This window comes from Coregonus clupeaformis, chromosome 1, assembly GCF_020615455.1.
Source record: "Coregonus clupeaformis isolate EN_2021a chromosome 1, ASM2061545v1, whole genome shotgun sequence".
Taxonomy (NCBI): Eukaryota; Metazoa; Chordata; class Actinopteri; order Salmoniformes; family Salmonidae; genus Coregonus; species Coregonus clupeaformis.
This window is the reverse complement of record NC_059192.1, coordinates 43489555-43515826: the sequence shown is the minus strand read 5'-3', so window position 1 is coordinate 43515826 and position 26272 is coordinate 43489555. Positions and strand designations below refer to the sequence as shown.

The 26272-nt window shown below is 42.8% G+C and overlaps 2 protein-coding genes across 8 annotated transcripts in view; one reads left to right on the top strand and one right to left on the bottom strand.

Annotated features, from left to right (window-relative positions):
• Positions 1–2604, top strand: part of LOC121569152 (E3 ubiquitin-protein ligase MARCHF5-like) — a 63076-nt gene extending 60472 nt beyond the window's left edge. For both annotated transcript variants that reach the window (XM_041879839.2, XM_041879829.2), the window contains exon 6: positions 1074–2604. In XM_041879839.2, the coding sequence (XP_041735773.1) occupies positions 1074–1190 (117 nt within the window). In that variant the 3' untranslated portion in view covers positions 1191–2604. The remainder of the gene's footprint in view (positions 1–1073) is intronic.
• Positions 2605–3742: 1138 nt separating this feature from the next.
• Positions 3743–26272, bottom strand: part of ide (insulin-degrading enzyme) — a 73582-nt gene continuing 51052 nt past the window's right edge. For 5 of the 6 annotated variants that reach the window (XM_041879758.1, XM_041879783.2, XM_041879750.1 and 2 more), the window contains 12 exons: positions 26040–26122; positions 25601–25745; positions 14571–14681; positions 14123–14243; positions 13318–13409; positions 12554–12665; positions 11251–11418; positions 9736–10008; positions 8867–8928; positions 5785–5857; positions 5588–5655; positions 3743–5492 (listed from right to left, as the gene is read on the bottom strand). In XM_041879758.1, coding sequence (XP_041735692.1) covers positions 5397–5492; positions 5588–5655; positions 5785–5857; positions 8867–8928; positions 9736–10008; positions 11251–11418; positions 12554–12665; positions 13318–13409; positions 14123–14243; positions 14571–14681; positions 25601–25745; positions 26040–26122 — 1404 coding nt within the window. In that variant the 3' untranslated portion in view covers positions 3743–5396. Of the gene's footprint in view, positions 5493–5587; positions 5656–5784; positions 5858–8866; positions 8929–9735; positions 10009–11250; positions 11419–12553; positions 12666–13317; positions 13410–14122; positions 14244–14570; positions 14682–24927; positions 25073–25600; positions 25746–26039; positions 26123–26272 lie in introns of all 6 variants that reach the window. The other variant, XM_041879741.2, reaches the window with a different exon arrangement.

Genomic DNA, 26272 nt, shown 5'->3' with positions numbered 1-26272 from the left:
CCACATATTCCTCCTATTTAGTGATTGCAGGGTTTTTGCAATGGCTATACCTGTACTAGCTCCTACTGGCCCATTCTGAGGTAACTAAGTTAGCTGGCAGTTAGATGGTAGTTGGCTGTAAGTTAATTGGTAGTTATTCCTCATGAATTTAGGATGTAGGAATGTACCTAGCAAGGCAGGCTGAAGTCAATGCGACAACCAGGGCTTTAGGCCTCCTTGTGACCCATCACCCCTGTGCACCACACACACCTGAGAGTGCGCTGAATGCCCCCTCTGGACATTTCTGCCCCACGCAGACACTCACACTCAGGTTCCCTTTAACCCCACTTAGCATTAGAGCAACAAAACTACCTGATCTCATGGTTCTATTAGTAAATTACTCAATGGAGGCTGTGTTGGCACTGACATGGAGAGGTGTACATGTATTGTCATATGGCAGGTTATAGTGAACCGTTTTAAGGATATACTGTATCTACTACAGTATTAGAGAACTACACAGAGTACAAAACATTAGAAACACCAACATCAATTCGTTGGGCCATGGACTCTACAAAGTGTCGAAAGTAGACACAGTTGTGTCAAGTTGGCTGGATGTCCTTTGGGTGGTGGACCATTCTTTATACACACGGAAACTGTTGAGCGTGAAAAAAACTGGTTTGCAGTTCTTGACACATTCAAACCGGTGTGCCTGGAACCTATTACCATACCCCGTTCAAAGGCACTTAAATATTTTGTCTTGCCCATTTACCCTCTGAATGGCACACATACACAATCCACTGTCTCAATGCTTAAAAATCCTTCTTTAACCTGTCTCCTCCCCGTCATCTACACTGATTAAAATGGATTTAACAAGTGTCATCAATAAGGGATCATAGCTTTCACCTGGTTCGTCTGTCATGGAAAGAGCAGGTGTTCCTAATGTTTTGTACAATCAGTTGTGTAGCAAATGGAAAAATCAGACAGAGCAGCAAGATAAAGAACAATGACAAATGAGTTGATACATGCCGAGCTGAGTGCTGATGACCCCTCCTTGGTACTGTGCTTACCCTTAGTTATTTTTGTCCTGTCTGCAGGGTGGGATCGCGTTTGTGGCCGTCAAGGGAGCGTTCAAAGTGTACTTCAAACAGCAGCAGTACCAGAGACAAGCCCACCGCAAGATCCTCAACTTTACCGAGGCACAGGAGGCCTGAGAAGGGGCATGGACGGACGGACAGACACATTGATACACAGGGGGAGTGGATGGAGCAAGACAGTGAACTCTGAGCAGGAACACTGTCGGACAGACAGATTGACGGACATAGGGATCATTGGCGCCCCCTACCTCTTACACCCCTCTAAGCAGCCTCGCCTCACCTCATTCTGTTTCTGCTCTTTAGGGAGTCATCGTCGTATGCGGCTGACATTCATGCTGTATGATTATCACCATGTTCTATTTTGTTTTTAAAACATCCAAAGGAGAAGAGACGAGACAAGAACACTGATACAGACATGTGCTCATGCATATTCCACACAGGAGCTCTTTTTTTCCCTGGAATGTGACTTGTGACTGCTATGAGGCTGTAGCAAAAAAAAAATGTATCACATAACCAGTGCTCGTTGTATTTTGAAAAGATACATCTGGGACACGTGTAATTATTAGACAGGAAAGTTATGTAATTGTCAGAGTTAATTTTGCAGTTTTGAAATTCTGTTTGCCAATGAGGAATATTGTTTTCCTGTATTGAATGTGTTTTAAGAGAAATTAGAATAATAAAATATCTTTATCACTAAAGGATGATTATTTGAATGACAAAGAACCTCTTACCTGCTCCCCTAAGACATTTTTGCCATGTTTCCATTGGTAAATATCCCCAGACTTGTGACTCTAATACATTATCTAAATTATTTAGAAGCACAGTACAAACATAAGTGTGATTGTCTGTACATACAGTAATCGCACAATAAGTATCGGATGAAACATTCAAGGGTATTTTTTAGGCATATGCCTTGAAGTGTTGTCATTAGTTCTGTTTGTAGCCGATTTTGTGTAATTGTCTTCTACTCATGAGTAGATGACAGAGAATGTGATGTGCAAGCCTGTAATGGGGAGGTGGGTGGATGGATGATCTAGATCTGACACGTGCCGCTTTGCCTTTCAAATGAGAGCACAAAATGGCATGTTGTCCACTGAATAAAGGTGAGATTGACTTGTCTTTTAACCCAAATCGCATATTCCGCCACATATTAACTTGCTAACGCCACCACTTGCTTTGTTTCTTTCAGTATATGCTCATTGCAGTCACGTAATAATAACCCATTCTGTAAATACTCTATTCTAAAAGTGCGGTAGAACCAGTATACAGTAAATTACTTGTGTGAAAAAGGCATGCCATAAACCAATCATTTGAATATTTAATATTGATGTGCACATCTCTTTTAGCTGTGCCTGGTAGACAGATATGCTCCAATCTGTTGTGGTCAGCTCAGCTTTTACATTAACTAAAGAAAATACATTATGCCAAAAGTGACATTGAAGTTGTATATTAATTGTATTGTACAGACATTTTTTCTCAATTTATAGTTTCATGGTCGAGTGTGAATAAATGTATTTTTTCAAACCTCGAAGTGGATGTGTTCATTCTAAGTCCAAATTTCATAAACATGAATAAGGGGCTAGTATAGCTCAAAAACAGCTTGAATGAATCACTATTTCATAGTTTATGGGTGAAAGATAACACTTTGTCTATATATTACTTTAGTATACTAGCATATTGTGTTCTGAGGCAGCCATATTTGGGATTCAAATCCTGCGTTGACTGACACGAGTCTCTTTAAATAACTATTTGTTCCAGTATAGTCATTTATTAAACACACAGGAGGAAATAAAAAAACTCAACACTTCTGCATTACTAAGCCATGAACATGTCTGCAGCAACAACCAACCAATCACAATCAGCCAATTGACAACAGTTTCCACTGACAAGTCTCGCTGAAACTCTTTCCATCAGAACAGTTTCATATGATCAGGCTGGCAGTATGAAAAATGTATGCACTCACTAACTGTAAGTCGCTCTGGATAAGAGCGTCTGCTAAATGACTTAAATGTAATTAGGGCACACCGTAGCTAAACATTTTGCAACCGAAAATGAAAAACAGGCGTTTCTTATCGGACAAGTTCAGGTAGTCCCTTCCGGTTTCAGTAATTCTGTCAAATGAATACTACCCAGTTTATCATAAAGTGAACCCACATCTAGTTATTCCCATGTTCGAGTCTATACTGATTACTTATCATGGAAACTCAAAGAAAAACTGGTTGGGGTGGTAAACATAGTAAAATGCTGGAAAACCGTTAAGCTTTCAGTACTACTTTGAAAAATGCGTTGACAGATGACACTTTGCCTTATTCCAATGCTAAAGATACATATATTTAAGAGACCAGATATTTCTTCCCTCCTTTAAAAACAATGCATCATTAAGTTAACATTACAGTTGATTGATAGGCCTGAGGACGTATGGGAGATCACATAAAGCTGATATTTGCTGTATCAGAGTGGTTGGCGCCAGCTTAACTTGGCAAGGCTTGTTAACACCTGAGACTAGGCCATGCTTTACACAGACACTGTAATGACATGACTCCAACCCACACAGAAAACAGCCGGTGCCGCTTTTCAATATCAATGTGTCCGTTTTTAGGCTGGATGAGAGCAAGGACCCGAGACTGCAGTGCAGTGTGTCCCCCCTCTACATAACATTACAGAGACCATTTGATTCCCAACAGATTTTATTGCTTAGTGAGAAGTGCATATTGAGAAACAGGCCTGACTACACCTTCACCCTCCATACATAGGCCTCTTTTGAACCCTTACAGAAAAAAACATGATTATTTAAAAAGGTGTTCTGAAAAGAAATACTACACTGAAAATCAGTTTACCCCACCAGACATTCTAAAACAGTCCTATTTAATGTTTTTCTGAAGAACAGCATCCCCACTGGGCACAGATGTCAATTCCACGCTGGTTCAATGTAATTTTCATTGAAATGACACGGAATCAAAGTTGATTCAACCAGTGTTTGCCCAGTGGGTCTTTAAGCAATCCTGTTCCAAGTCTGACCCACAGAGACAAAGTGCAGTTGACTGACTGTCAAACTCCACACTGCTGTGCTGTGTATCCAGCTGACTCCACCAGCCATAGAGAAATCTCTATTGCTCCAGCTTTGTAAGAGACAATCTTCACTGCCAGAGAATGACCAATCATCGCCCCCCTTTTAAAAGGCACAAGCTAAGTCTCAAATGGAGAAAGATGGGGGGAGAGGATAGGGGGAGGGCCCTATGCAAGAAATCGGTAGCCGAACACTTAATTCAGATTAAAATAATAACAATATTTGAACAACAAAAGCTAATTTATGACTCCAAACAAGTAATTAACTAATTAAATACAGACATTTAAAATACGTTTATTTTTCTTCAATCTCAAATAAAAGAAAAAGAAAAAGATTGAGGTACCCTGAGATGATGCTCGGATAATAATACAACCCTGTAGAAAGCACTAGTTAAAAAGAAAAGCTTAATGAACACGCCTCTCCACCAAATAAGCAGTTTTAAAACAGCTCCTCAAAGGGCACCGACATTTTACTAGTTTAAATAAAAAAAGAAAAGAGTCAGATCTCAAAACGTGTACATTATGGATTAAAACAGAATCATTTCCATAAGGCTGATCTAATTTTTTTGTCATAAAACAGAAAGTCTAAAATAGTGTGTTGCACAGTCATTATTTAAACACAAAGTGTCTCCATGATAACAATTTGGGGAGTTGTCACCGTGCCTCGATGCATCGCACGAGTACATAGGAGAAATGTATGTGTCCAGCGTGTCTGAAATGAAAGAATGTGCACCCCTGCAGAGCTAACCACCTACTTCAACAGCTTCACATCACCATAATCATTAACTAACCATTTATTCTCACCACAGCAGCATGCCCTTGTGGCTAAGCTGAATAAAAACACTTCCATCATGAAGTATCAAGGGGTATTTGTACTGGTTTACAGGGTTCTGGCCTTGAGGTTCTTTATGTCAGTACTATTCCTCTACAAACAGTCTATACAATGTCGGGAATGTGTGTTGGTGGGGTTTTCCATGAGACTAAAACAAAGTTAGTTTTTGTGTGTGACCTCTACTATTAAACTGAGCTATGATGAGAACCACAGCTAAGTTGTGTGAATCACACATTTCCAAGCACCTCTAGTGGCCTCTCCAGCTTACCACACACACACACACACACACACACACAGAGAGACAAACACACATGCATGCTCAGTCAGATGAGTGTGTTCCAGACTCCAGTTGCCACAGGGGGGCGTAGAGGGACATTGCAGGGTCCCCCAGCACCCCCCCACAGTGCTCTCATGCTGCTCGGTCCTCACAGTTTGGCAGCCATGAAGTTGATGTGAGGCTTGGCCAGGGGAAAGAGGGGCAGGCTCCTCTTGAACTCAGTCATGTCCTGCACCAACGTAGGCTGCACAGAGAGAGATGGACAGGTCAGTATGTTACACACCAACACTGCTGTGCTAATGGAACACACACACACAGAGAAAGGTGAATCCACATTACCTGTGGCAGGGATGGGGCAGGGGCCAGGTTGACATCATTCTGGGCAGGGAACTCTCCCACGATGGGGCCTAAACAAAAGACAAAGACATTTCAACACAACTGCTAAAAACAGTAAAATCAACATATTCACACTAACAAACCCAATTGAATTTATATCCTCCACCCCAAAAACTCTCCATCACTAGTACAATACTCACAGGAGTCCATCTCCCTAGACAGGACGTGCACAGACACCTTGTGCCTCTTGGGTGCGTCCACCGCCAACAGATCCTACAAAGGACAGGATTTTGATAGAGACAGAAGAGACATACCATTTAACTGAAGCCTTTATTAAGTTCACTGTCTGCGAAAAATAAATTACAGTGTTTCCCCTATATTAATTCAGCAGCGACACCCCGCCGCTGCTAAATAGTTGCTGCCACTGCCAAAAATAGTTTTACAAATAAAATAGAATTATTATTTTTTACAAATACTTCTGCCGAGACGCACTTTTAAAGGGATAGTAAGCACTTTTCATACCCAGAGTCAGATGAACTCATGAATACATTTAAATGTTTAGTCATTTAGCAGACGCTCTTATCCAGAGCGACTTACAGTTAGTGAGTGCATACATTTTTCATACTGGCCCCCCGTGGGAATCGAACTCACAACCCTGGCGTTGCAAGCGCCATGCTCTACCAACTGAGCTACACGGGACCTTACCATTGTTATAGCTTCGTGCAGTTTGAAGGATGTTGCTAACTAGCATTAGCGCAATTGCTAACTAGCATTAGCGCCATGACGAAGTCTATGGGAACAGCTAGCATGCTCATTGTGATAACGTCCTTCAAACTGCACACAGACATAACAATGGTATCTATGAGCTCATCTGACTAAGTAAAAAAGGGCTTAATTCCCAAAATCTCACAATATCCCTTTAAGATCAGAATTTGTAGCAGAGTGAGCAGTGGCATGAGAGCCACAAGCGCACAGTCTCCACTTGCGCATCATCTTCCTACAGTGCATCAGTAGCACGCATCAGTTACAGTGCCTTGCAAAAGTATTCATCCCCCTTGGCGTTTTTCCTATTTTGTTGCATTACAACCTGTAATTTAAAAAAAAAAATTTGGATTTCATGTAATGGACATACAAAAAATAGTCCAAATTGGTGAAGTGAAATGAAAAAAATAACTTGTTTCAAAAAATTCTAAACAATTATGGAAAAGTGGTGCGTGCATATGTATTCACCCCCCTTTGCTATGAAGACCCTAAATAAGATCTGGTGCAACCACTTACCTTCAGAAGTCACATAATTAGTTAAATAAAGTCCACCTGTGTGCAATCTAAGTGTCACATGATCTGTCACATGATCTCAGTATATATACACCTGTTCTGAAAGGCCCCAGAGTCTGCAACACCACTAAGCAAGGGGAACCACCAAGCAAGCGGCACCATGAAGACCAAGGAGCTCTCCAAACAGGTCAGTGACAAAGTTGTGGAGAAGTACAGATCAGGGTTGGGTTATAAAAAAATATCTGAAACTTTGAACATCCCACGGAGCACCATTAAATCCATTATAAAAAATTGAAAGAATATGGCACCACAACAAACCTGCCAAGAGAGGGCTGCCCACCAAAACTCACAGACCAGGCAAGGAGGGCATTAATCAGAGAGGCAACAAAGAGACCAAAGATAACCCTGAAGGAGCTGCAAAGCTCCACAGCGGAGATTGGAGTATCTGTCCATAGAGCAACTTTAAGCCGTACACTCCACAGAGCTGGGATTTACGGAAGAGTGGCCAGAAAAAAGCCATTGCTTTAAAAAAAAATAAGCAAACAAGTTTGGTGTTCACCAAAAGGCATGTGGGAGACTCCCCAAACATATGGAAGAAGGTACTCTGGTCAGATGAGACTAATATTGAGCTTTTTGGCCATCAACGAAAACGCTATGTCTGGCGCAAACCCAACACCTCACATCACCCCGAAAACACCATCTCCACAGTGAAGCATGGTGGTGGCAGCATCATGCTGTGGGGATGTTTTTCATCGGCAGAATTGAAGGAATGATGGATGGCGCTAAATACAGGGACATTCTTGAGGAAGACCTGTTTCAGTCTTCCAGAGATTTGAGACTGGGACGGAGGTTCACCTTCCAGCAGGACAATGACCCTAAGCATATTGCTAAAGCAACACTTGAGTGGTTTAAGGGGAAACATTTAAATGTCTTGGAATGGCCTAGTCAAAGCCCAGACCTCAATCCAATTGAGAATCTGTGGTATGACTTAAAGATTGCTGGACACCAGCGGAACCCATCCAACTTGAAGGAGCTGGAGCAGTTTTGCCTTGAAGAATGGGCAAAAATCCCAGTGGCTAGATGTGCCAAGCTTATAGAGTCATACCCCAAGAGACTTGCAGCTGTAATTGCTGCAGAAGGTGGCTCTACAAAGTATTGACTTTGGGGGGGTGAATAGTTATGCAGGAAATTATTTTTTAAATGGCAATTTGCTCTTTCCGCCCAATGGCAAAATTAGCTTTAAAAGAGCAACATTTAGTCTCTGTTGCCAAGTTGATGGCCTCTAAAATGTGCGGTCAGTGACAGCGCCATTGGCCACGCCCACTGCAACACCCAGACCCCCCTCCCACCCCCAGCTACCTTTGCCACCGCTGCTGAAAATATCCTAAGGGGAAACACTGAATTAAGTTCCCAGTATTCTGCATCAAAACATAGAATTCCACAGTCAAATAGACTGAGGGAGGTAGTGGTAAAAAAAAGATGGTGATGTGATTACTACCGATACAGCATTAGAAATGTATTACATAATTAAAATATTCTGCATGGGGCCTGTGCTGCTTCTGCTGACGTAGAAATATGGGAAGTCTTTCATTGCCTCTGTATCCTTGGTCCCCTTATCCCCTTGAAACACACACCACCCTGGCGGTGACGCAACCCCTCATTATGGTTGTTGTTATTCCATGAGCACAGCGCACCGTGTCAGTGTCACCTCCAAAGCTATGAATAGAAGCAGGACGTGGAGGATAAGAGTGGTGGAGGGGAATAAATAAAACAGGGTGCCATCTTCCAGTTGCACGCACATGGGCACACATACAGACACCAATTGAGTCCTATGGTAAAGAGTAAGAATTATATACAGCAGACATCTCAAAATGGGAGGGGGGTGAAGAAAAGAAAAAAATAGCTAGAAAAGATTGTATGTCTCCATGGCAACTGCTTGTGTGAGAAAGTATGACTTTACCTAAAACGTAAGTGGTATGCAATGCAAATGGAGAGAGCGCTACTCACCCGGTAGAACTGCATGATGTTTTCTTTAGTCAACGTCTTCAGATAGGCCACCTCAATGTTATCTAGAAAACAACAGGAAACACTTAGGACTAACAGTGGATGATTTGAGATATCACTCCAGCTTAGACCTAAACAGGGGGGGAAACTTTTGTATGTATGCATGAATGTAGAACAGAACTAGTGGCAAAGTCCCTAAATACTCATCACCAGAAGGATACCATGAAATAAATAGTTTAACTCTTAAATAAGAATTCCTCTCTTACCCTCTTACTTCTATATAAAAAGCTTCTGTAAGGAGCAACACAATAGCTTTACAGGGTCACCACCCACACTGACCTGGCTGTACAATATTCCACTATTGACTAGGCTCCACTTCCTATCATTACCTTGGTGTGCAGACCGTTGCGGCCATCAGTCTCCTATCCTTCCCCTCCAACAATGAAAACATGGTCATCATCACCCTCTACTTGGATCGCACAGGGGTTTAGGGCAGATTTCCAGCCCATAACAGCACTCAGGAGGTGTGCTCTGGGTGGAGGTGTGCTCTGGGTGGAGGTGTGCTCTGGGTGCTGATTATTCTGGGGCCTAATCAATGCTAATTTGTGCGGCAGGCAGTTCCGTGGTGGCAACAACTTTCACCTCAGGGATCCTCCAGAATGTCAATATCGTGATAAATTAATCTCACTCAAAACACCTGTTCATATAACAAGGCCTCCTGGCAGTTATAATAGGAGGAGGGTCAGGAGGAATATCCATTTAGTCGACACTAACTCACCAAACTCCCCACAGCTAACACTTGGAAAAAGCTCTTAGGCCTCCAGCTCAGGTAAAGGTGTGTGGTTGCTCATTGAGTGTCTACGCATGCTCACCTCTGTCAAAGTTGTACTGCTGGGAGATGATCTCCCCCCAGTACTTGGCGCACTCGGCGGCCAGCTTCTTGGGCTTGTCCAGGCGGCGGATGGCCAGGGCCTGGATGTGTTTCTGGAAGGCCTCGTCATTCATTTCCTCCACAGACTTCTCTGTGGCTTTTAGGAAGGCCTCTACCCGGCTCTCCAGGTAGTGGGGGGCCTTCTCCGACTGGATGATGAAGCGCAGGCCCTGGACCCCGTTAGCGCGCCGTGGACCGCTAAACACTATGTACCCTGAGGAGAGAGCAGAGTAAAAGTCGGAAAAAATGCACTGTAAATTCAGGAACATGTGTTTATAGGTGTATAACTGCATGTACAGGTAAAGGAAACACTTGAGTAAATGAGGGATATAAAGTATATTGAAAGCAGGTGCTTCCACACAGCTGTGATCCTCAGTTTATTTAGCAATTAACATCCCATCATGTATAAAAATGCCCAGTTACCCATTATTTTGGCTTCCATGGCTAGAAGAGATCTCAGTGACTTTTAAAGAGAGGTCTCAAAGGAGCATAAGTGTGTGTGTGTGAGAGTCACCAGATCTCAATCCAATTGAACACTTAAGGGAGATTCTGGAGTGGCACCTGAGAGAACATTCTCCACCACCATCAACACCATTTCTCGTGGAAGAACGGTCTCGCATTCGGAAAGTATTCAGACCCATTGACATTTTCCACATTTTGTTACAATACAGCCTTATTCTAAAATTGTTTCAATTGTCCTTTCATCAAGGATCTCTCTGTACTTTGCTCTGTTCATCTTTCCCTCGATCCTGACTAGTCTCCGAATCCCTGCTGCTGAAAAACATCCCCACAGCATGATGCTGCCACCACCATGCTTCACTGTAGGGATGGTATTGGCCAGGTGATGAGTGTGACGCTTGGCTATCAGGCCAAAGAGTTTCTCATGGTCAGAGTCCTTTAGGCACCTTTTAGCAAACTCCAAGCGAGCTGTCATGTGCCTTTAACTGAGGAGTGGCTTCGGTCCAAACTTCTTCCATTTAAGAATGATGGAGGCCACTGTGTTCTTGGGGCCCTTCAATGTGGCAGACATTTTTGGGTACAGGTGGACTCCAATCAAGTTGTAGAAACATCTCAAGGATGATCAATGGAAACAGGATGCACCTGAGCTCAATCTCGAGTCTCATAACAAAGTCTCATATTAAAAATTAATTTTTAATACATTTGCTAAAATGTCCCAAAAAAAACTGTTTTTGCTTTGTCATTATGGGGTATTGTGTGTAGATTGGGGAGGGAAAAAAACGATTTAATCCATTTTAGAATACGGCTGTAATGCAACAAAATGTGGAAAAGGTCAAGGGGCCTGAATAATTTCAGAATGCACCGTATACTGTCCCTTTTTCACTGCAGGGTTTTGAGTTTGCGTTTAAGTACTTTACGATGGACATTTCCAAGGGAGGTCCATTCTCCCCTGCCTACCTGGACCGGTCTCCACTGGTGTGTGTGCGCGCGGTCTTACCCAACTGTTCCTTGGTGCGCAGTGTGTTGAAGCAGGGCTCAGAGATGATCTGACAGAAGAGTTCCAGCAGCATGTTGTCGTGGGTTGTCTGCATGTCTGTCTGGTAGTAGATCTCTATGCCACAGTTGTTGTGCACCTCGTTCCTCTGCTGGTACACATACCAGCCACCTGGAAGGCACAGGCAGCATCTTATTCATTATGGCATAATGGAAAATGTTTTGCAACAGAAAAGGAAAACAAGTGCTGGTTATTGGACAAGTCGTCCAGGTAGTCGCTCCCAGTTTCAGTCCCTTTGGTGCCTAATAAATACATGACCCAGGGCTTACAGAAAATGTAGCTGCAGCATCACAATCTTCAAAAAAACATATTCACCAAACATGTAATACAGAAGGCATGGCCCTCAAACAGCTAACCCAAATGCAAAGTGTAAACTGCTGCATGCGTGACTCGGTAAACATTGAGGCTTAACTAAATGCATTTAGGAATAAGCAACGACCTCTGAACGACCTAGCCGGTTGATTCATCACCGGCTTAACTGTAAATATGCAATTACTAAAGAACATGTTTGGACAGAGATAGATTTAAAAGGTGTATAACAGGAATGTTATATATAGAGTTCAGCTAGAGGACAGTGATGACACTCAAGTCTCCAGACAGGAGAGACTGAGCCAACATCACTCTTTTGCTGAGTAAAAGCTCTTCACTGGCACTCAGAATCCAAAAAGTGTGTGGGTGAAGATGAGTGGAAGTAAGCAGTAGAAGTATGTTTCTGAAAGTTCTAAACTTGTTCAAAACTTTTGTGTTGGGAAGCTATAAATTGTTCTCCGTCCCACGGTTAGTTTACTCTGTGTTTTCAACCCTCAGTCCTACTCTTGATTCCGTCCCGGACTGGAGTCTGGCTGGATCCAGACCTGAAAAATCCCTCAGCAGGACACAGGATGTTTCCAGGTGACCCAGACAGACCTGCTTTTCCTCTCCCCTACGCTCAAGTTACCTGTCATCAGGAAAAGTGTGGCACAGGTGTGTTGTTGTGCTGTGTAGTGTGCGGGGTGTGTGTGTGTAAGAGGTTAAGGAAAAAAGTGTGTTGTATTGTATTTCTCAGTGATGTCCATTTCCCCTTGTTAAGTGAGCCTTTCCCCCTAGGACATTGGAGGGTCACTGACACCAAGGTGTTACACGAGCACAGGTCCTGATGTAGGCCAGACTGTTGGGTAAGAAACCTTCAGCAGGGTCACCATGGGGATGGGCATGACTGGCAGGTACCGGAGGGTGATGGGAGTGATGGACAGGGAACTTGACCTACCATCTGGCACCTGCACCTCCCTGTAGCGAATCAACTGGCTTGGTAAGAGGGGCTTGGTGTGGGCTTGATTCATAAGCGTGTCCTCGACCATCTGCATCATGCCTAGAGCAGACTGGAGAAAAATAAAAAATAAAGAAACGTGAGAGAGGTGCGAATGATAAATCAGTCTATTAATCCACCTTTAAAATTGGTTAAGATTCCTCTTTCTAATCTTTCGCATCGCTCGTCTCTCACACGTTCTATGGTAAATAGCAGACGCCCATCTATATGGCCTTCCACTGAATCGGAAACAACACTGCTACAATATTCTGTCCACGCAGTACTAGCTCCATCTAAGGTAATAGGAGCCCTGCAGTGCACAGTGAATCTCCATGGTGATGAAGTGGACCATTGCCCCCGCTGGTGCATCCAATTCCCTCTCCACTAGACTGTGACAACTCTCCACTGGGCATCATTACCAGAGATAAGGGAGACTGTTCATGGACAGCTTGGATATTATATAAAGTGTGTGATTTGATCGGAGGATCTTATCAGGGATTGACGGTGTGTGACGGTTCTGTGACAGATATAAGGATTCCACTTAAAACCTATACGGGAGAGGAGGGGCTGACTTTATAAGCAGTTATAGAACAAATCCACATTCTACACATATAATGTCTGTCTGTGTGTGCGTGCGTGCGGTGTGACGGTCTTTGTCTGACTGCCTATAACAAACAAAATAATACAAAAGTCTGTCCACTCGAACGTTGCAACATCAAACGAACCTCCTTGGTGATGTTGCCATGAAGAAGGGTCTCGATGTGTAACCGTGACAATAGCTGAGGTATAAAGGCCTTGAGGCGGGGGAGAGTGACATCTGGAAGACAGAAGCAATCAATTACAGAGCCATCATAAATCAGGATAAAACAGAATCAAAAGCATTGCAGTCATGTGGGCTCTGCCTGCCACCACATAGGGCAGAAATGTACGTACACTCACACCCTAGAAACAGTCACACGAGCATGGAGATATGCAGACAACACAAGCACACACACTTCCTCTCTGCGTAGGTTGGTCCATCTGAATTCACACATCGTCTGACCCAGATTCATTCAGTTAGTGACGAAAGGTGATGGATGAGCAGCCAGGGTAACTGGGAAAGGAAGTAGGAAACGGTGCAAACAGCAGTAGCCTATCTAAAAACCAGGGACAGGGGTCTGAGGATGTCTGGAGACCCAGAGAAAGGGAACAGGGTTTATTTGAGGTAACAATGAGAACAGGTTTTATTGGACTGTAACCAGACAGAAGGTGAACTGAGCCTCAAGTGATGCACAGGACATCTGTCGAGGCTCCATTGAGAGCACATAACGTACTGAACCTACAGACAGTACATCTGCTCCTCTTCTGCTGGTGAGACTTTCACCGTAGAGAAATGACTGCAGCTCATGAGAGGAGCTCAAACACTGGCTCAGCATTCAAATGGGAGTGGCGGAGAGATAGGGAGTGTGTGAGTGAGTGAGTGAGTGAGTGAGTGAGTGAGTGAGTGAGAGAGAGAGAGAGAGAGAGAGAGATGGAAAGAGAATGGCTCACCGTCCAGAGCCTCCTTGAGCTCGTCTTTGGTCCATGCCACCTCTGTCATCAGCAGACGCAGGTAGTACATGGCATGCTGATGGGGTTGCTCTGCCCGGAAGTTGTTCAGTGACCTCATATACTGGAGGAGGAGTCAAGGGCAACCAGGAGTCAAAGTTCAGCCCAGTCAAGAGTCAAACAAAACATAATAATAATTTGGTGGGTGCTTATATTGGTCCTATTTCACACATGTACAAGTGTGTATTAATACGCATGTGTAATTTTGGGGATGTGTTTTTTGCATATCTCCCTCTCCCTGAGACCGCTAGGCTACCTGCCGCTCATATGAGGATAGCTCTGGTGTGCCATGGGGTCAAACACAATATCAGAACCACAAAGTAAAAAAACATTTGATCTGATATAATGGTCATATCAGTACTGTTCTAAACTGTGGGGGGGCTCAGCTTACCGCTTCCTTGATGATGTCAAAGCGTTTCTCGTCAATCTCAAAGTTGGCCATCTTCTCAATGATCTTCTTCAGCAGGATGTGCTGCTTGTCATTGTAGCCCTTCACTGAGAGCTGTGGGAAGGAGATGGAAGGAAGAGGGTGAGAGTGAAAAGTGGGCATAATGTGAGTGTCAAAGCACCTGTAGGAAACACAGTGAAATGTGTGTGTGGATGAGTAAACTAAAGGGAAATTAAAGGCAGTAGTGTTTAAGACCACTCTCCCAAACCTCCCTTCCTGCCCCTTCCTCGGTCTATGACACGTCAAACTAATTCCACGGAGGGCCGAGTGTATGCGGGTTTTCACACCTCCCTTGTACAGTGGGGGAAAAAAGTATTTAGTCAGCCACCAATTGTGCAAGTTCTCCCACTTAAAAAGATGAGAGAGGCCTGTAATTTTCATCATAGGTACACGTCAACTATGACAGACAAAATGAGGAAACAAAATCCAGAAAATCACATTGTAGGATTTTTTATGAATTTATTTGCTAATGATGGTGGAAAATAAGTATTTGGTCAATAACAAAAGTTTCTCAATACTTTGTTATATACCCTTTGTTGGCAATGACACAGGTCAAACATTTTCTGTAAGTCTTCACAAGGTTTTCACACACTGTTGCTGGTATTTTGGCCCATTCCTCCATGCAGATCTCCTCTAGAGCAGTGATGTTTTGGGGCTGTCGCTGGGCAACACAGACTTTCAACTCCCTCCAAAGATTTTCTATGGGGTTGAGATCTGGAGACTGGCTAGGCCACTCCAGGACCTTGAAATGCCCGGGCGGTGTGTTTGGGATCATTGTCATGCTGAAAGACCCAGCCACGTTTCATCTTCAATGCCCTTGCTGATGGAAGGAGGTTTTCACTCAAAATCTCACGGTACATGGCCCCATTCATTCTTTCCTTTACACGGATCAGTCGTCCTGGTCCCTTTGCAGAAAAACAGCCCCAAAGCATGATGTTTCCACCCCCATGCTTCACAGTAGGTATGGTGTTCTTTGGATGCAACTCAGCATTCTTTGTCCTCCAAACACGACGAGTTGAGTTTTTACCAAAAAGTTATATTTTGGTTTCATCTGACCATATGGCATTCTCCCAATCCTCTTCTGGATCATCCAAATGCACTCTAGCAAACTTCAGACGGGCCTGGACATGTACTGGCTTAAGCAGGGGGACACATCTGGCACTGCAGGATTTGAGTCCCTGGTGGCGTAGTGTGTTACTGATGGTAGGCTTTGTTACTTTGGTCCCAGCTCTCTGCAGGTCATTCACTAGGTCCCCCCGTGTAGTTCTGGGATTTTTGCTCACCGTTCTTGTGATCATTTTGACCCCACGGGGTGAGATCTTGCGTGGAGCCCCAGATCGAGGGAGATTATCAGTGGTCTTGTATGTCTTCCATTTCCTAATAATTGCTCCCACAGTTGATTTCTTCAAACCAAGCTGCTTACCTATTGCAGATTCAGTCTTCCCAGCCTGGTGCAGGTCTACAATTTTGTTTCTGGTGTCCTTTGACAGCTCTTTGGTCTTGGCCATAATGGAGTTTGGAGTGTGACTGTTTGAGGTTGTGGACAGGTGTATTTTATACTGATAAGTTCAAACAGGTGCCATTAATACAGGTAACGAGTGGAGGACAGAGGAGCCTCTTAAAGAAGAAGTTACAGGTCTGTGAGAGCCAGAAATCTTGCTTGTTTGTAGGTGACCAAATACTTATTTTCCACCATAATTTGCAAATAAATTCATTAAAAATCCTACAATGTGATTTTCTGGATTTTTTTATTTCAATTTGTCTGTCATAGTTGACGTGTACCTATGATGAAAATTACAGGCCTCTCTCATCTTTTTAAGTGGGAGACCTTGCACAATTGGTGGCTGACTAAATACTTTTTTCCCCCACTGTACTTGATTGATGAATTAAGGTCACTAATTAGTAAGGAACTACCCTCACCTGATTGTCTAGGTCTTAATTGAAAGTAAAAAAACACTAGGCCCACCATGGCATGAGTTTGACACCCCTGGTCTAGGAGATTATGACTACACTCAACGTAATGTCAACCACTAGGCTATCTGTCACAGACCGCTCTAATCACTCCGACATCAATGCAAATGCATCCGAAAATCTAATCAAACACTTCATGAGAGCCCTGGCATTCAGTTTGAGCAGAACAGGATCACCTGTTGTGTAGCAGGTTGATGCATGGAATGAAATAAGTGTTTCTATAAGCCCATGTATAAGCGCTATATTTTTATAGGCTATTCTATTGCGCGAGAAACAGCTTTGATGGCCTCTATAAAAAAAAGAGGATCCCATCAGCTTTCTATCGGCTAGGTCTACTATATTTATTGCTCAACTTTACTAATATTAAGCACATTGCATCGCTTTACAAATCGGAGTAGCCTACCTGACAGGTATGAAAATTAACAGTGAGAAAAGCGTCCTCCATTCGCTATACAAATGCATGACATGTTTGTTTTTTTACCCTGCCCTTATTCCCGACAGGTGCATGATAACGGCCCATTCTAAATCAATACTAATTTCACATTTACATTATATGTAAAGATTAAATTGATTGTTGTCTGATGGGTGAGAATATTACCACTTGTGAATGATGCCCAGCGTGTGCAGTCTAAGGCAAGAAACAGAGCGTACATTTTTTGGGGCCGACTTTCAAAATCACATGCATCATGTAGCCTAGCCCATACAGTGCATTCGGAAAGTATTAAATTCCAAATTTTGTTACGTTACAGTCTTATTCTAAAATGGATTAAATTGTTTATTTCCCCCCTCATCAATCTACACACAATACCCCATAATGACAAAGCAAAAACAGGTATTTAGCAAATGTATAAAAATAAATAAAAAGAAACTGAAATATCATTATTTACATAAGTATTCAGACCCTTCACTCAGTACTTTGTTGAAGCACCTTTGGCAGCGATTACAGCCTCGAGTCTTCTTGGGTATGACGTGTGAGAGAAAAATTAAGTATTTACTTGATTTGTTTGATATTAATACTTAAGCAATGAATATATTATGTATTGATTGTTTTTATTGTTGTTATGCTGATCGTGACATGTGTAAAGAAGTTGTGTACTAAAGATGTTGACACTATTCTCAGCATGCCCTGGTGAATAGATAGGGTGAACTCTGATCCTAAGAATGAAACTGATCCTAATCTATTTGACCTATATCCATTACCAAATTACATTTTTGATGATAATAATACTAATAGGAACTATAGCAGGTTTATGCTTATGGAACATAGAGTCCATGGGTGTTGCCTTATAAATAGTGGAATCATGATGCTTGTCCTGGGTCATGTTCATTAGGCACTAAACGGAATACATTTTACTTAAACCGGGAGTCATTACCTGGATTTGTCCAACAAGATACACTAATTTTAGTTTCTACAGATGGTGCTATAGGAACAGAAATGGTTACTTCCACCATGCTGACCAATGGGAGTATGCTCAGTATCAACATGATTTGTTTCGTACTGCTGAAAAATGCTGAGAATTTCTTAAACTATATTTTAATGTATTTTTAAAACTTGTAATTTTCTTTGAAGTTGAGAAAAATCTCAAAATGGGGGAATGTAAGAGAAAAATTAAGTATTTACCTGATTTGTTTGATATTAATACAAATAGTAAGACATTTCTGTTCTACTAATGCTGTGTTATTATGGTCTCCACACTAGCTCCCTGCAGCTAATCGGGGCATATGGTCACTAGAGATAGCTGACAATTGATCTACAGCATGCATTCCATAGACAAGATCTGGTGGGTGTAACTGAGATAAAGATAGCCTGTTCATCCTTGTATTTGGGAAACTAACCCAGGTTTGGGGTTAAAACAACTCCAGGTGCAGATAATCACAAGATAAAACCAAAGTGGCTTATGATGCCCCCGATCTGCATGGGAGGGGTAGAACCAGCCATGACTAAGCATTTTTAGTGTCAGCTATATAAGAACCAGCATTTTCTGTAAAGGTTAAGCTCTCGGCAAAACACACTTCGGAGTGTGTGGTCGACCAGCTTCATTATTGCAAAAATTAAATTGATATTGAATAAAGATGATTGTTTGAAGAAATGACAAAGTCTCTCTCACGTGATTAGAATATTCCACGACAGACACTACAAGCTTGGCACACCTGTATTTGGGGAGTTTCTCTCATTCTTCTACGCAGATCCCCTCAAGCTCTGTAAGGTTGGATGGGGAGCGTCGCTGCACAGCTATTTTCAGGTCTCTCCAGAGATGTTAGATCGGGTTCAAGTGCGGGCTCTGGCTGGGCCACTCAAGGATACTCAAGGAGACTCCCAAAGCCAATCCTTGTCTTGGCTGTGCGCTTAGGGTCGTTGTCCTGTTGGAAGGTGAACCTTCGCCACAGTCTGAGGTCCTGAGCACTCTGGAGCAGGTTTTCATCAAGGATCTCTGTACTTTGCTCCGATCATCTTTCCCTTGATCCAAACTAGTCTCCCAGTCCCTGCCGCTGAAAAACATCCCCACAGCATGATGCTGCCACCACCATGCTTCACTGTAGGGATGGTGCCAGGGTTCCTCCAGATGTGACGGTTGGCATTCAGGCCAAATAGTTCAATCTTGGTTTCATCAGACCAGAGATGGTCTGAGAGTCCTTTAGGTGCCTTTTGGCAAACTCCAAGCGGGCGGTCATGTGCCTTTTACTGAGGAGTGGCTTCCGTCTGGCCACTCTACCATAAAGGCCTGATTGGTGGAGTGCTGCAGAGATTGTTGTCCTTCTGGAAGGTTCACTCATCTCCAAAGAGGAACTCTGGAGCTCTGTCAGAGTGACCCTCGTGGTTCTTGGTCACCTCCCTGACCAAGGCCCTTCTCCCCCAATTGATCAGTGTGGCCGGGCGGCCAGCTCTGGGAAGAGTCTTGATGGTTCCAAACGTCTTCCATTTAAGAATGATGAAGGCCACTGTGCTCTTGGGGACCTTCAATGCTGCAGAAATTTTTTGGTACTCTTCCCCAGATCTGTGCCTCGTCACAATTCCTTCGACCTCATGGCTTGGTTTTTGCTCTAACTTTTTGTCAACTGTGGGACCTTATATAGACAGGTGTGTGCCTTTCAGAAACATGTCGATTCAATTGAATTTACCACAGGTGGACTCCAATCAAGTTGTAGAAACATCTCAAGGATGATCAATGGAAACAGGATTTACCTGAGCTCAATTTCGATTCTCATAGCAATGGGTCTGAATACTTATGTAAATAAGGAATTTCAGAATTTTTATATTTAATAAATGTGCAAAAAATTCTATAAACCTGTTTTTGCTTTGTCATTATGGGGTGTTGTGTGTAGATTGATGAGGGGGAAAAACTATTTAATCCATTTTAGAATAAGGCTGTAACGTAACAAAATGTGGAAAAAGTCAAGGGGTCAGAATACTTTCCGAATGCATATAGTAGGCTATATGTAAAGACCAGATTCAATTGAAAATAGTATGATGGGTGAAAATATTATGAAGTGCTTGTCAAATTGTGAATGAGACTGATGAAGTGTGTGCAGGCTGTGTAAGAAACAGCAGCGTGCTTGCCTTTCACGCAACTTTTTTCAAATCATCATTAGAGTCGCATCATGCAGCCTTAGACATAGCACGGGAAGTAGGGGTGCGGAAGCACCTCCTGAAACAATAATAAATAAATAAAAATCTCCCAAAAGAAGTGCAATGGGCCTTTACCAGTCCTGTATTAGCAGACCGATATAGATGTCTGTAGCGCGGGCAGCACCCCCACACATCTTCCCACGGCTATGGCCTTAGAATATATTAGAAATCAAAACGTATAGGCTAACGTTTGTATCACAACTAAAGTTGCTTAAATAACTTAATGAAGCATATAGGAGGACCTGTGTTCTTTGTTAACCGCTCAACACAGAATAGCCGCATGTGCCCACTCCCTTGGAAATCGTTTGGGAAAAATATCCTTTCTATTTTATTCAGCTATGTTCAATTGTACTGTCCTTGCTATAATATAATTGCACGGGAAATATACAGTGGGGAAAAAAAGTATTTAGTCAGCCACCAATTGTGCAAGTTCTCCCACTTAAAAAGATGAGAGAGGCCTGTAATTTTCATCATAGGTACACGTCAACTATGACAGACAAAATGAGGGAAAAAAATCCAGAAAATCACATTGTATGATTTTTTATGAATTTATTTGCAAATTATGGTGGAAAATAAGTATTTGGTCAATAACAAAAGTTTCTCAATACTTTGTTATATACCCTTTGTTGGCAATGACACAGGTCAAACGTTTTCTGTAAGTCTTCACAAGGTTTTCACACACTGTTGCTGGTATTTTGGCCCATTCCTCCATGCAGATCTCCTCTAGAGCAGTGATGTTTTGGGGCTGTCGCTGGCCAACAAGGACTTTCAACTCCCTCCAAAGATTTTCTATGGGGTTGAGATCTGGAGACTGGCTAGGCCATTCCAGGACCTTGAAATGCTTCTTACGAAGCCACTCCTTCGTTGCCCGGGCGGTGTGTTTTGGATCATTGTCATACTGAAAGACCCAGCCACGTTTCATCTTCAATGCCCTTGCGGATGGAAGGAGGTTTTCACTCAAAATCTCACGATACATGGCCCCATTCATTCTTTCCTTTACACGAATCAGTCGTCCTGGTCCCTTTGCAGAAAAACAGCCCCAAAGCATGATGTTTCCACCCCCATGCTTCACAGTAGGTATGGTGTTCTTTGGATGCAACTCAGCATTCTTTGTCCTCCAAACACGACGAGTTGAGTTTTTACCAAAAAGTTATATTTTGGTTTCATCTGACCATATGACATTCTCCCAATCCTCTTCTGGATCATCCAAATGCACTCTAGCACGGGCCTGGACATGTACTGGCTTAAGCAGGGGGACACGTCTGGCACTGCAGGATTTAAGTCCCTGGCGGCGTAGTGTGTTACTGATGGTAGGCTTTGTTACTTTGGTCCCAGCTCTCTGCAGGTCATTCACTAGGTCCCCCCGTGTGGTTCTGGGATTTTTGCTCACCGGTCTTGTGATCATTTTGACCCCACGGGGTGAGATCTTCGTGGAGCCCCAGATCGAGGGAGATTATCAGTGGTCTTGTATGCCTTCCATTTCCTAATAATTGCTCCCACAGTTGATTTCTTCAAACCAAGCTGCTTACCTATTGCAGATTCAGTCTTCCCAGCCTGGTGCAGGTCTACAATATTGTTTCTGGTGTCCTTTGACAGCTCTTTGGTCTTGGCCATAGTGGAGTTTGGAGTGTGACTGTTTGAGCTTGTGGGCAGGTGTCTTTTATACTGATAACAAGTTCAAACAGGTGCCATTAATACAGGTAACGAGTGGAGGACAGAGGAGCCTCTTAAAGAAGAAGTTACAGGTCTGTGAGAGCCAGAAATCTTGCTTGTTTGTAGGTGACCAAATACTTATTTTCCACCATAATTTGCAAATAAATTCATAAAAAATCCTACTATGTGATTTTCTGGAATTTTTTTCCTCAATTTGTCTGTCATAGTTGACGTGTACCTATGATGAAAATTACAGGCCTCTCTCATCTTTTTAAGTGGGAGAACTTGCACAATTGGTGGCTGACTAAATACTTTTTTTCCCCACTGTAAGCATATCTGGGGCTGCTAAATGAACTAGTGTAGCCCACAGCCATAGCCAGATCAGGGCCTACATTAAGGACGACTCAGAATATGCTACCTATTCTGTTCTTCTGAAATAGGCTACATTTTCTTCATATCATAATGTTTCTTTAGACCTGCCTAAAATAAATAATAGATTTATTGTGACGGTGTAGGCTATATTAAATCAATTTATTAGACTTTTAAATGTAAATGTTCCAAAGGTTCACATCAGTGGCCTGTAGGCTGTGTGTGGAAGCCGGAAATGCTAAACGTGTTTATGTTAATTAACGGTCAATCACCGTAAGTTCGTCAGTTATTTGCATGACAATCACCGGCTGACAAAATTTCATGACAGCCACATCCTTATGGGTCTGTAGTTAACTACTCAACTCTTCCCTCAAGGTCTATATAGCATGCATTGTGCATTCCAATCTACTGCAAATACATTTCCCCTTATTCATCTAGATCGGTGACAAGCTACCAATAAGTGATGCAATGAGTGGTACGTGTATGCATGTGACTGTAGTGTGTCAAATCAACCACACTGTGCATGATCAGAGCCCAGTCAAGGTTATATGAAGCTCCACTTTGCATCATCCAAACCTTCTGGCCCCTTCATGAATCCGCAATACCCTCAGGCTACAGCGCTTCGCTCTCGCAATCACCCTCTCCATCCCCTTCTCGTTCTCCCTGACACACACATACTGACACCAGTTAACTCTAATCTCTTCCAACATCATTATCCTTGACGAGCGCCAAACCAGTTTGTGCTTTCTCAACTCTATTACTCCTGAAGCTTGGAAAAGCTAATATAGGAGGAAAAACACCCTATCATACAGTTAGCTAGGTATGTGTGATTGGCCGGAATGTAGAATTAAAAGTATGTAGCATCAACCCATGAGTGATTAGCCTATATAAAAAGTATAATCTTATTCTTAAGTAGTCTCTTATTTATGACCTTGATATCACATAATAGTAGTGAATAAGTTCTAACAAGCAAGCAAAATATATTCTCGTAACTAAGACTGTGCTTTATTCTGCACACATAAGATATTATTTCACAGATGTGGGCCTAGTTTGGATGTTAGACAAACATGAGTCGTAAAATTAGTTAGTTGCTTAAGTTAAAGAGCGAAACCAAAGCACCACAAACCAAAGCTACAGAGGAGCAGTGAAAGACAAGCACATGGGCATCTCGATTCGCCATTTTACACACATACCAAAACCTAATTCCAATCCTAACCTCTGAAGATAGCTTTAGAGGGCACATTTTTAAAAAAGCTTGCAAACTCTATTAGCTATACGTACAATGCCAGCTCCAGTCTGTAACTTGCTATTGGAATCATGAGTCAGCAGAATTTACAGTACTATACATTTGTCAGAGGATAAGCAGTGTTTGGCTTTATTCCTTTATGACTTGTGAAGGAGACACTGTTCTACTATCTGGCTGATAGACAGCAATGAGTTTCAAACTGGCTGCTAAAGATGCATTAAAATAAATACAACAAAAATGTGAGAGAATGTATGAAGTTCTATCTGCGGTGTGTTTTGGGAGTGATTCAGTGAAATCAACAGGGCCAAACATGTGTCCTTCAAGACAGGCAGTCTGCTGATAGAGTTCATATTTTAATCCAGACCTGATCAGTTGAATTTAGTCCATGTTACCAGAAGTATTTGATAAATGAAAAGTTGATATTGAATTTCATTTAAAGTTAAACGGCATGCCTTGAGGACTAGATTTGGCCATCCTTGCAGTGAAACCACAAGTGGGTACATAGACAGGACATAGGAAGTCGTGATGTGCAGTCCACATACGATTCTTTCTTTTTGAACAACTTTTTACTGACTCAAGACAGGATCATTTTAGTCGGTCGTTTGACCTGCTGGCGGCTCTGGAGACGTGCTCCAAACCACCACCACCGTCTATCATACGTGCGCGCAGAAAAATAGGTCATGCTGCAGGCAACATAGAAGGAAATTACATATTTAGAACTGTCAATTGATCGCATTGTGCAAGAATTAATGCAAATTAATTGATTATATAATTTTTTTATCGATGGACACAGCTTTGTAGAACCAAACATACACAGCCTGACTCTGCCGAACAAACTCAAAAACGAATCCTTTGGAGGGGTGCTGCAGTTCGTGAACGATATTGTGTTACTCCCTCGCGGCAGTCAAGCAATTGCACTCCGCCAAGAGTCGTTCACAATCTAGTCCGGTTGCGGCCACAACTAGACCTTGTTTCAAAAGGTAAGAAATAATTGTATTTGTATGCCTAGCAATCAACAAATCTACATTGTTTGAAGCACACTTTTATAAGTCTGTCACCAACGACAGCTCCAAGAAGCCCCCTATGGTGAACAAGTGGCTTGTAGAATCATGATTCTTTTGCGTTTTTAGTTAATCCTTCACCAGCAGTTTTACTGAATAAAATGAGTCGAAAGATTTGTTATTTTCACTGAATGAGTTGAAAAGACCTGAGTCAGTAAAAAGAGTTGAACTTCCCATCACTAATAGGAAGGGGAGGCTCTAGTAGCTCCCCATCTTCCTACAGACAGACTAACATACAAACACACATAGAAAGAGTGGACGTAGATAGAGGGGAAAGATAAAGCCAGTCCTGCACATTCAAAGCCTCAAGCTGGCGCCCTCCCTCGTCCCCCTAGCCATTAGGGGGGGCAGACAGACGGACGCTGTACTTACGAGGATGGCATTCATCCCTGAGGCTATGCCATAGACCAGCCCGGCAAGGCGGGCTGCATATGTATACTCTTTTAAATCATCCTTCAATAACCTGAGAAACAGGTAGGTCATGTTGCAGTGCAGGGGGTCTGAGTATAGGTAGCGACTAACAACAACAAAAAAGACAAACAAAAAGAAAAGACATGAGTGTTGGGTGGGGGAGGTGGGATGAGGTTGTCAAAAACGGACAGAGAGCAGGGTGAGGATACTGATAAAGAAGAGTATGTATATGCAGCCTCGCGACCGGCCATTCTGTCCACCAAGGAGGGACGGCGTATTTTGTCGCTAAATGCCAAGGCCACTACTACTTCTAGTGTGGACGCGTCTTGAGGTGTCCATTTCCCATTCTTTTGTATAAGAGTTTTGATAGAAAAATACTGTTCCTCTGTCTGACAGGGGACTACTTTACCAAATGACGATTTACGTTCATACCCAAACAGTGCCAGCACGAACAGGAAACAGACAACTCAAGTAGAGCGTTTCCAACGAGGTGGTTTTGAGAGAGGGAGGAGTGGGAAAGGGAAAATGATTAGGATGTTGCAGCCAGGGCTGACACGAAGGCCCAGATTGAGGGAGGAACGGGTGGGTTTGGGGTCGCGGCGGCGTGAGGGTGATGGGAAATTAGGATACTTACATACATCCCATAGATGGTATTTTGGAGGTCATAGTTCAAGCCTGCTAGCTCGGCTGCATATGCATACTCGTTGAGGGAGTCTTTGAGGAGCTCCAGGTACAAATAGGCCATGTTACAATGTATCGGGTCCACATACGCAAACGGGCTGTAGAGAAAATGGCAGTGGTGAATGACACAGTAGCTACAACTCCACAGAACTCTCGCTCCAATTTGCTCTCCTTGAAAAACAAACAGTTACGGTGTTGCATTCATTCAAAATTAGGGATCAGCAGGACAAGTGGGTTTCCATGGGGTACTTCGTAATATGATTTCAAATTGCAGTATTTGAGTACTATAACTCCAATAGGTTGTAAATCAGGAAAACAAGACAAAAGATTAAATCACATTACATATCACATCATCATCTCATAAACAGGGGCTGTGTGGTTTGTCTACCAACCTGAAGAACTCAAAGTTCAGGCATGCCTTTGGTAGGAAAAACTTGTCATCCTGCTTGAACCACACCTTGCTCATAGCAGTGTCCTAGAAAAAATAACACATGGTAAGATAAGCATTAGCAGCAGATGCCATTGATAAGAAAGGGCTTGCAAAAGGTACTGCAGTCTGATATCGTCATACTTGCTTTGAAGAGAGGTAGATCAAACTACTACTGCCTTTGTACTTTATTGGGGT